We start from the raw sequence: 11,272 nt of genomic DNA on the forward strand, positions 1-11,272 counted from the left end.
AGGACCAGGCATGGTAGCTCACACCTGTAATCCCAGCTACTCAGGAAGCAGAGATCAGGAGCCAGCTGAGATTCAAAGCCAGTCAGGGTGAATAGTTCAAGAGACCCTATCTTGAAAAAAAAAAAAAACACAAAAACGTGCTGGTGGAGTGGCTCAAGGTCAAGCCTCAGGACTGCAAAAAATAAATAAATAATAAATAAATAAATAAATAAAAAGTCAGGTGGTGCACCTCCAGCTGCTCTGGAGGCTGAGGTCCAAAGTCACCTAACCCAGGAGTCCAGTCCAGGTCAACTAAGGAACTAGGGTAGCATAGCAAGACCTGCCTTTTTCTTTTCTTTCTTTCTTTCTTTCTTTCTTTTTTTTTTTCAGCGCTGGGGATCGAATCCAGGGGTTCACACATGCTAGACAAGTGGCCTCCATTGAGCTCCACCCCTAGCATGACCCCATCTCTTTAAATTTTTCAAATTAAAAGGTATATTCAGCTGGGTGTGGTAGTGCACTTCTGTAATCTCAGCACTTGGGAGACAGAGGCAGGAGAATAACAAGTTCTAGGCCAGCCTGGGCCACATAGCCAGACCCTCTCCCTAAAAACCAAAGCAAAAAAATCTCTTTTCCTATCATGACAAATATACCTTAATTCTTTTTCTTTCTTCTTTTTTTGTGGTACTGGGATTTGAACTCAGGGCCTCATGCTTGCTAGGCAACTGCTTTGCCACTTGAGTCATGGCCCCAGCCCACAAACAGGCCTTCAGAATCACCCAGAAGCCGGGGGCTGGTACTTGGGAGGCTGAGATTGGGAGGATTGCAATTTGAGGCCAGCCCAGGCAAATCGTTGAGGAGACCCCATCTCCAAAAATAAACAGAGCAAAAATGGACTGGAGGCGTGGTTCAGGTGGGAGAGCGCCTGCTGTACAAGTGTGAAACCCTGAGTTCACACCCTAGTCCTGCACTCCCCCCAAAAAAATGACCTAGAAAAACGGGGTTCGATTTATAGTATTTGGGATTCCTGGGACATTCCCAGCACCCAGCACGCTCCCCCTTTTTTCCCACCCCCACCGATCCAGCATAGCAGGGAGCCCGGCTTGCACCTAGAGACACCCACCTGTGTAGCCAGGCTCTTCCTCTCCCACCCCCTGCTCAGCGCTGCCTCTGAGCTCTGAAAGGAGGGTCAGGGAGAGGAGGGGCTTTGTTCCAGTTCAGGTTGGAATTGCACAGGTGACCAGGGCTGTGGTGGGGAAAGTGCCACAGTCCCAGCACAGAAGAAGGAAACAGGCAGGCAGCTGAGAAAGTGGGGCTGGCCCTTTAAGAATGGGGTGGGGTCATAGAACAAAACCCCTGAAGAGGTGGGTAGGAAGTTCTCCAGCTCTTTCTCATCAGCACCCACCCCTAAAAAGGGGGGCCCATGAGTCTGGGGCTGTTGAATGGATTCTCCATTTGTTACCTTTTTTTTTTTTTTTAACCAGTACTGGGGTTTGAACTCAGGGCCTCACACTTGCTAGACAGGCACTGTACCACTTGAGCCACTCCACCAACCCTTTTAGCTTGAGTTAGTGTTCAGCTCAGGTCTTCTGCTTTTGTCCAGCCACCCTTGGACCTTGATCCTCCTACCTCTGCCTCCTGAGTAGCTGGGATTACAGGCACGGGCCACCATACTCTGCTTGTTTGTTGAGCTGGGGGGGGTCTCACTGACTTTTTTTTATTTTTGCCTGGGCTAGCCTGGAACCATGCTCCTTCCATCTTTATTTTCTGAGTCACTGGGATTGTGATTCTTCCATTTCGCAAAAGGGGAAACTGAGCTCTAGAAACCTGCACACGAGTTGCTCATGGTGACCCTGAGTCTTGGCCTCTTGGTGACCACAGTGGCAGGCTTCTGGTCTTACTGGATCAGAGGTTGCACTCTCCCTCTGGAGCACATGGTGACCTACGGTGGCCAGATGCTGCCCGCCCTCTTTCACGTCTGGTGTCGTCCCTGGGGGTGGGGGTCAGTGACTGGCCGCTCTGGCTGAACGCCTGACCACACACGGGAGAGCGTGTGTGCAGGGAGGGAGGCAGCAGGGTGCGACACGGGCGGCAGGGCTGGTAAATAATTTATCCGACAGCTGATAGTGCCTCCCAGCACAGCCACCAGCCCCCAGCCCCCTTCGCCCTGCCACTGCCCCGCCACCGCCCCGCCACCTCTGCCGTGCCTCCCCGCCTCCGGCCCAAACCAGCTGGACCAGCTCACCCGGTGCCGCCCCGCAGCCCCCCTGCCACCAGCCAAGTCACAGCGTCCAGGGCACCTTTGGACACGCGGATAGTGGGGTCCTGAAGTCAAGCCACTGCAAAGTGGGCTTCGGGGCAGGGATGGCCCTGCAGAGCCAGCTGTGGTCGGCGGCCACACCGATGTAAGTGACCAGGGTCTGGAGGGCTGGTGGAAGGGCTCTGGGGGACACCGGGCTGACCTGGGAGCCTAGAGCCCCAGCTGGCCTCTCCTAAGGAGAACTGGGGTGGGGGAGATGGAAGAGGTGAGTGGTCAACCCCGTAGGCTCTCAATGTCCCCTTCTGCCCCAGAGAGCAAGGTGACAGAGGGGGCACCCCCTGCCCCTCTCTTGGGGACTTCCTATTGGTGGTGTGAGAGCCCAAAGTCCACCTTGGGGGGGGAGGAGTGGCTGTTGAGGGGTTGTAAGGGGCAGGGAATGATTGACAGGGTCTCTGGCTTGCACGTTTTGTCCCGTGGAAAGGGACACCCCGCACATCCCAGTGTCCAGGGTGGGAGGAAATGTCTGGACTTTGATGAACAAAATCGACAGCTTTGAAAGAAATGCAAAATGATGACCAGCTTAATGAAACGGTCACTTAACTGTGCCTGCTCGTGACAGGCAGGTAGCGAGTGACAAACAAAAGCCCGGGAGGGTGTGGAATATTGTCATTGGTGGTGTGGGGGCCTTTTAAGGTAAGGGGGTGCTGCTCAGTGAGGAGTGCTTGCAGGGCAGTGGGAGGGTTGGTTCTGTCCCCAGCACTGCACAAATTAAAAAGTTAAAAAAAATTAAGAGACTGAAAGGGCTCCAAGGGTTTGGAAGAAGTTTCTAGAAAAGGGGCTCCCGCACTAGGGACCCCAATTCTGTTCCTCACCCTTCTGGGTCCTCCCTTGCATTATTCACGACTGCAACCCTGGCTGCCCAGCAACGGGAACCTGATCGTCCCCAGCAAGAGTCAAGGAGATTACATCTTGGGGTAGGACCCAGCAGAGGGGGACTTCAGCCCTTCCCTAGGGGAGCCCTTTAAGCAAGGAGCGTGGCTTCCTTAGGGACACACCGTAAAGCATGACTTCAGTCCCCTACCCAATTGAAATCAGAGGACCACTGACACAGGTTGAGCTCTGGCCTGATGGGTGCCAAAATGAGCGTTCCCTGAACCCTTTGCCACAGAACGTTCTCAGTGTTTGGGGGTCTGAGCACCTCAAGTTCTCCTCTTGACTCCATAACCTTGAACATGGCTAAAAAACAAACAAACAAAAAAAACACTTTTCAAGCCTTGGTTTCCCCATCTGTAAAATAGGGGCAGTAAGTCAGGTGAAGTGGCTCATGCCTGTAATCCCAGCCACTTAGGAAGCACAGGTAGAAGGACCAAGGTCCTGGGCTAAAAGGAGAGGCTCTATCAAAGAAAGAGAGAGAGAAAGAAAGAAAGGAGGGAGGGAGGCCTGGGGGTGTGGCTCAAGTGGTAGAGCACCTGCCTAGCAAGCACAAGGCCCCAAGTTCAAATCCTAGTACCACCCAAAAAATAAAAATTAAAAAACGGGGACAGTAACACTACTTGCCTTGGGAGGATCACTACAGATAGAGCATTTCAAAAGCCCGTGGCCCGTGGTATGTGGCCCGTGGGACGTGGTGGTTGGTGGCCAGCTTGGTCCTTAGTCGGAATGTCCATCCACTCAGGAGTGAAGATGGGGCCAGGAGGGGGAGGCAGGGGTGGCCACGGGAGCCTGGCAGAAGCCCCATCCAGCACCTGGGCCACTATAAATAGTCAGTGCTCTTTCTGTCTGCCATTTGTGGGCAGAGAAGGTCGGGAAGGTGCCAGCCGGAGTCTGGCAATGACGCCATCATGCTCATCCCAGTGGGTTTGTACTCAAATGCGTACGTGGTGAGAATTCTCTGTGCCCACTCTGTGGTCAGGTGACAGGGGAGGACAAATAGATGTCCCTTTCTAGATAGTGGCTGGTGGAATCAACCCAGCACCATGGCTTCTCTACTATGATGAAATTGAAAGTGACAATGACTCTCCTCTAGTCTTCAGTGCCACTTCCAAGGGGGACCAAGAAGGGGACAGAGGCACCCTGGAGGCACTTCACAGAGGACAAAGATGGGGGAATCTCAGGTTAAATCTTAAACAATTCGCCTGAGTTGAAGCTCAGAGTCCAGCCCCGGCAGCGTGACTCAGTGACCCTTGCCCCCCAGGGAGGGTACGGCAGCTCTGGAGTTGCCATGACAATGGTGAAATGACCACTTCTCTGCTTGGATTCCCTCACCAATCCAATCCCCAGTGCTTAAAAGATCTTGGTAGGAGCCGAGGCTCAGAGAGGGTGTGGACGGGCAAGGGACACCCAGCATGTTAGGGACCTGGTAAGATTTGAGAATTTCAGGTCAGGTGCAGTGTAATCCCAGCTACAAGGGAGGTGAGGTTGGGGATTCTTACTGGGACAAAAAAAAAAAAATGGTGAGACCTATCTGAAAAATAACGCAAAAAGGAGCTGGAGGAGCTGGGTGCCACTGGCTCACGCCTGTAATCCTAGCTACTCAGGAGGCAGAGATCAGGAGGATCGAGGTTTGAAGCCAGCCTGGGCAAATACTTCTCGAGACCCCATCTCCAAAAAAGAAAAAATCACCAAAAAGGGCTAGTGGAGTGGATCAAGGTGCAGGCCCTGAGTTCAAAATCCCAGCACGGAAAAAAAAAAGATTTGAGAATTTCTATAGGACAGTCTGGGAATGGTTATTACAATTGATCATAAATAGTTTTAATTATGGAGGTTATTGTAATTGCGGTGAATAATAAACTAGGGTAGTATTTTTGGAGTATTACATTCTAGGCTTTTCCCTGTATAAATACTTCTTTGCACGACGGGAGTGGGGGAGGGGTCAAGCTATCCCCCCATTTTACGGATGAGGAAACTGCGGCTGAGAGAGGTTAAGCTACAGAAGAGCCTTACAAGGCCCTCCCCCTCTCCCCAGGTGCAAAGGGGAAACTGAGGCAAAGCACTGGGCTCTCTCTTGGCGGCAGCCCAGGGCTCCCAGCCAAGAGAGGAACTTTCAAGAGGTCGGCCTGGGAAGGGATGGGGTCCCTGGGAGGTCCCCCACAGCACCTGCTCTGTCCCCCACAGGCCCATGGCCGAGAGCTCCCTCTACCGGCAGCGTCTGGAGGTCATCGCAGTAAGTGACACTGTCCCCGTCCCCTTGGGGTTCCCCCCAGATTTCCCCAGGCTCTTTCTTGGTGTCTCCCATTCCCAGGAGCAAATCTAGCTCTGTGAAGAGGGGAACAGCGCCCTCACTTCTGGCCCCGCCCAGGGCGCCCACCCTCCAAGTCCCCAGTCTGGCCACTGCCACTCCCAGAATGGAGGGACTGAAGATCCTACACGCCCAGAATCTGCAGGATCTGAATCTGGCCTCCCAAACACCCCACCTCTGAGCACCCTCTCTCTGAAGCCTCCCTAGCTGCACCCCATCCTTGGAGTCCTTCCTGACGGGCCTCCTCTCTCCGACCCGCGTCTCTGATCTCTCTCTGACTTGCCTCCCTGCACCCCATCTATCAGCACTCCAGTTTGCAGCAACCCACTTCTGTACCCGTCTCTTTGCACCGCACCTGTGCACTTCATGTCTCTGACGTGGCCATTGTGTCTCCATTCTAATTCCCTCCTTTGCACCCCACCTCTGCACCCCCATTCCCCTGCTCACCTCCACTTACGCACGCGCGTCTGTGACTTCCACCCCCACACCCCAGTGTGTGTGGCCCCCCACCTCTCCGGATCCCCCATCTCACTAACACCCTGCTTTGGCTCCCTTTATCTGAACCCCCACCTCTCCGAGCCCGCGGGTCTTGGACTCCACAGCTGTGAATCTGCTCCGCATCCCCATCCCAAAGCCCCGCCCCCACGCCCCCTTCCGCGGACCCCCATTGGGCACGGACGTCCCGACTACGGCCCTGGCCACGCCCCAAACGTACAGACCACGCCCCCGGCCACGCCCCTCCGCCCGCGCTGAGTCAGCGCCTGGTTCCCTGCCTGGTGCCCACGGCGCGGGGCCGCCCGTCCGGCTCGACGCCCCGGGAGCCCCGGGGAGGGGGGGACCGGGACCGGGACCGGGACCGGGACCCGGGCGCCGCGCGCAGCTCGGCCGTGTGTGCGCAGGAGAAGCGGCGGCTGCAGGAGGCGATCGGCGCGGCGCGCAGGGAGCTGGAGGAGGAGAAGCTCCGCGTGCAGCGGCTCAAGGTGGGCGCGGAAGCCTGGCGGGCAGGGGGACCCGGGTGCGGGGGCAGCTGGAGGCCACCTATCCCGTCCTGGGAGGGGAGGGGAGGGGCCCGGGCGGGGATGGGGACACATGTCCCACCCTGGGAAGAGGGTGGGGACCTGGAGGTCTTTGTCTCAGTTTTTTTTTGGGGGGGTTAGTCTGGCAGGGTCAGATAAAGGACACACAGTGGTTTCGCCTTTCGGGGTGTCTGTCTCATTTTGGAAGGCTTGGAAAAGGGGTGTCTGCCCCCCACACTGGGGGGATGGATCGAGGGGAGGGCTTTGAGCTGGCCGTGGGGTGTCCCCCCGCCACGATGGAGGGATGGATGGAGGGGAAAGTATGGGTTGGCTGTGGGGGTGTCTGTCCCCCGATGTCCGAGACATAGATGGATGCCCGCGGGGTCTCTGCTCCCTGTGGCAATGTTGGGGAGCAATGTGACATCTACCCAGCCTGGATGGGGGGTCCTGGGATGGGAGATCTGTGTCCCCAGCTCGGGGTTCCCTTTCTATACCCAGAGAAAGTCTCTCCGGGAGCGCTGGCTCATGGATGGGGCGGCCGAAAAACCGGAGAAGCCCGAGGACCCCACGTCCAAGGACTCGCAGTCCCCCGAGGGCCAGGCTCAGGTTCGCATCCGGAACCTGGAGGACAGCTTGTTCACGTGAGTCGGGGGGCCCATCTTCCAGCCCTGCCCTGCCCTGCCCTGCCCTGCCCAGCCCTGCCCAGCACGATCCTGGTGCTCTCCAGAGAGGGGGCACACTGAGCCTGGGGACCCGGCTGCCAGCAGCCCCGTGTCTTCCTCAGACTCCAGTCCCAGCTGCAGCTGTTGCAAAGTGCATCCACAGGTGCCCAGCACAAGACCTCGGGCAGGCCCGCCTGGCGCAGACAGGTGAGGGGGCGGATGGAGTGGGGGGGTTGAAAACTGGCCCCAGAACACAGGTGCGACCCGCTAAGTGCAGTGCAGTGGCTACGTCTGCATCTCAGCCCATCTTCTGGTTCTTGCTTGCTCGCTCTGTGACTTTGGGCAAGTCAGTTTGCTTACCTGAACCTCGGTTTCCCTATCTCTAAAACGGGAATAGCAGTAGCACACACCTGGAAGGCATTGGGAGGGTCCTGGCAACAGAGCTTAGCTGCGTTTGTAAGAGGCAGAAGGGAAGAAGAGGTTTTGTTTTGTTTTGTCTTTGTGAGACAGTGTAGCCCAGGCTGGCCTCCAAGTCCACATTCTCCTGCCTTCTCCTCCTCCCAGGTGCTGGGATTACAGGCGTGCACTACTACACCAGGCGTATAAGGAAGTTTTTGGTTTATGGCTGTTATTATGGCCTGATTGTGGAATGCAGTCAGAAAATGTGGGCAGACGTCCCTGGGATTTGGCCTTCAAGGTGGCAAAGGGTTAGAAAACAGTGAGGACACCTGAGGCTAGGCCTGCGTAGCTGTCCCCAGCTTCTTTCCATGAACCTACATTCTTCTAGCAGTCTCCTTTGCTCCATTCTAACCACACTGATCCTCTTTTCTGTTCCCTGAATTTGGCTAGCTCATTGTGGGCCCCAGGGCCTTTGCACTTGTTATTCCTCTTCCTGGAATGCCCTTTCCCACCTCTCTTTCTCCTTTTTTTTTTTCCTTCCAGTACTGGGGTAGTGGGGCTTGAACTCAGGGCCTCATGCTTGCTGGGCAGGCACTCTTCCACTTGAGCCACTCCTCCAGCCATTTTTTCATTGGGTATTTTCGAGAAAGGGTCTCTTGAACAATTTGCTTGGGGTGGCTTTGCCCGTGATCCTCTGGATCTCTGCCTACTTACTGAGTAGCCAGGATTACAGGCTCCCCTGACTGAAATGTAAGCTCAAATAGCAAAAGGCTTAAGAGGTATGGTGGCGCACACCTCTAATCCAGCATGCAGGAGGCTGAGGTAGGAGAATAGAGAGTTCGAGGCCAGCCTGGACTACATAGTGAAAACATGCCTAAAAAGAAAAAAAAGAGAGAGAGAGAGATTGGCTGTCTTAACGCAGTATTGAGGCCCTGGGTCAGAGGGAGCTGTGGCAGGCGTTGCAAGCTGAGGTACATGTGGAGTTTAGTCCTGGAGGTAATGGGGAGCCGTGGAGGGTGTTTGAGCAGGAGCAGTCCACAGAATGCAGGGAGGCTGGAGGTGGGGATGAGTGACCTCATCTCTGCCATCATTACAGGGCCACCGTCCTCTCTCCCAGCCCACCATGGAGGCAAGTCCTGCAGGTGAGTGTTGCACCCCTAGGCCTGACATACGAGTAGCGAGAGTGGAGATTCTTCTGCTCCCCTCTGCACCGACTCACCCTTCTTTCCTCTCTTCTCCCTGGACACCCCCAGGTCACACCGATCTGGACAAGAGAGCATCGCTGCCAGCAGAACCTATGGGCATGTCCCCCGAGTCCCCCTCTGAGCCGAGGGCAGAGGTCACTGGGGTTCCAGGGATGGTGGGGGCCTCCTCAGAAGCCAATGGCCCTTACCCTGGATCCAGCCCCACTCTGGAGCAGCAGTTGAGCCTGGGGGCAGTGGCAGTAGAAGGTGACATTACAGCCAAAGGAGGGGACGTGGTAAAGGTGGTGTGGGAGGGGCTGAGGGCCACTGAGGACTGTGTCAGGGAGGCCACAGGCCCAGAGCTGGAGGCCAAGGTGGAGGAGGTGGTGCTGGAAGCCATTGGAGACAGGCAGGGGGCTGGCAGCCCGGAGTGCCCCAGCTGGGTGAGGGAGGACAGGGGTGTCGTGGAGGTGGTCTGGGAGGGACTGGGGGGCAGTGACGCAGAGGCCATCAGGGACACTATGCAGACCAGCTCCACAAGGCTCCAGGAGGGATTAGAGGGGGAGGATTCCAGAGACAGGGAAGGCGCCCCTAGGGGCAGCACTGGGGGTGCTGGGCAGGGGGACTCTGCAGGAGAGACAGGGTCCTTCATTTGGGTGGAGAGAGTGACCCTCAGCGAGGACTGGGAGGAGCTGCTGATGGAGGGCTTGGAAGGGCCGGTGGCTCCACTCGGGGCAGAGGTGGCCAGAGGTGAGGGGACATGGGAGGAGGAGCAGAAATGGGCAGAGGAGTCCGTGGTAGTAGAAGGGACAGGAACTGAGGCAGAGCCAGGGGCAGAGCGGGACAGGGTGGATATGCCACTGGAGGTGGCGAGGAAAGGGAGTGAGGTGGCACTGGAGCCAGAGCTGGTAGGAGGCAAGGAAAAAGAGTGGACAGAGAAGGAAGATGGCGAGCAGCCAGCAGGAGTGGATAGAAAAGAGGCCGAGGGGCCTTTGCAGGAGAAGGAAAGAGGCGAGGAACAGCTAGAAGCAGAGGAGAAGGAAGTGGAGACTTTGGGAGCAGAGCAAAAAGGGGGTGAGGGAAAGCCAGAGGCAGACGAAGAGCCCTTGGTGGTGGAGAGGGAAGGAAGTGAGGGAGCATTGCACGGGGAGGAAAAAGGAGGTGAGGGACCGCTGGATACAGAGAAGAGAGGCAGAGAGCCATTGGACACAGAGAACAGAGGCGAGGAGCCCTTGGACAGTGGGAACAAGGGAGATGAGCCACTGGAGAGAGTGGACAAAGGGGTGGAGCCACTGGACAGAGAGAACAAGGGAGGTGAAGAGTTACTGGACCAAGGGAAGATCCAAGAGCTGTGTGCAGAAGGACAGAGGGAATCAGAAGAAAGAATGGAATCCCAGGTCGAGGAGGTGAGCCAGACAGGGCCTCCCCTGGAGGTCCAGCAAGAGCCAATGCCAGAGGAGCAAGGACTGCAACCCGGGGAGAAGCAGGAGGGCTCCCTGGAGGAGGAAGCAGCAAAGCCCCACACCCCTGAAGGTCTTCCCCGGGCTGCCACACCTCTCCTGGCAGAGACCCCAACTCCCGAGCAGCCTGCCGAAAGCCAGCCGCTGCTCCAGCAGGAGGGGCCCAGCGCCAACCGCAGTGGTCACCCCGCGCCCACCTACGCACCTGCCCAGCAGCCGGAGCCCGCCGCCCCCACCGAGGCTGGAGAGGGGAGCGGCCCCAAGCAAAAGACGTGCCAGTGTTGCGCGGTGATGTGAGTCCGCGCCCTCGTCCCATACCCACCTCCACTCACAGCTACCTCGCCTCCTGGCATCCCGCAGAGGGTCAGCGGCACACACAAGGCGCCACAGGACTGGTAGTGGCACCTGCGAGCCAGCTAGCCCACCTGTCCACCTACACCTGGGCTTCCAGACCCCTTGCCTGTGACCCTGGCTCGCTTCTGCGACAAAGCCTTTATACTTGAAAATAAAATGTTAAGGAACTTGGACGGTTTGAATGTGTCTTGGCACAGAATCGTCTGTCATCTCCTGGTGTGACATCCAGGGCCTGATTCTGACAGAATCAAAGATGATGCAGCAGCCGGGTGCAGTGGGGCACAGCCGTAATCCCAGCTATTCAGAAGGTGGAGGTAGGAGGATCGCAAGTTAAAGGCCATCCTGGGTAAACTTAGCGAGATCCTGTCTCAAAAACCAAATCTGAAAATAGGCCAGGTGCTGGTGACTCATGCCTATAAATCCTAGCTACTTGGGAGGCTGAGATCAGGAGGATTGGAATTCAAGCCCCACCCAGGCAAAAAAGTTCATGAGACCCCATCCCAATGGAAAAAAGCTAGGCTTGGTGATGCGCACTTGTCACCCCAGCTAGGGCAGAAAGCATAAGAAAGATAGGATCGTGGTCCAGGCCAGCATGAACAAAAAGTGAGACCCTATTTCCAAAATAACCAGAGCAAAAGAGGCTGGAGTGGTACAGTGTGCCTACCTAGTGAGTGTAAAGCCCTGAGTGCTAATCCCTGGGCTGCAAGAACAAAAACAAGG

The 11,272-nt window shown here is 56.4% G+C and overlaps 1 protein-coding gene across 2 annotated transcripts; it reads left to right on the plus strand.

Moving 5' to 3' along the window:
• The first annotated feature begins 2,091 nt into the window (after positions 1-2,091).
• On the plus strand, positions 2,092-10,725 carry Palm3 (paralemmin 3). Of its 2 annotated transcripts, none has more exons than XM_074053963.1 (7): positions 2,092-2,384; positions 5,354-5,402; positions 6,377-6,457; positions 6,992-7,134; positions 7,278-7,362; positions 8,651-8,696; positions 8,808-10,725. In XM_074053963.1, the coding sequence occupies exons 1-7, from the start codon at positions 2,344-2,346 to the stop codon at positions 10,493-10,495; spliced, it is 2,133 nt and encodes a 710-aa protein (XP_073910064.1). In that variant the 5' UTR covers positions 2,092-2,343; the 3' UTR covers positions 10,496-10,725. The 2 variants fall into 2 exon arrangements, with proteins under 2 accessions (XP_073910064.1, XP_073910065.1); XM_074053964.1 differs by lacking the exon at positions 2,092-2,384 and adding an exon at positions 2,413-2,932.
• The last annotated feature ends 547 nt before the right edge of the window (positions 10,726-11,272 follow it).

Source organism: Castor canadensis, chromosome 14 (assembly GCF_047511655.1).
Source record: "Castor canadensis chromosome 14, mCasCan1.hap1v2, whole genome shotgun sequence".
NCBI lineage: Eukaryota > Metazoa > Chordata > Mammalia > Rodentia > Castoridae > Castor > Castor canadensis.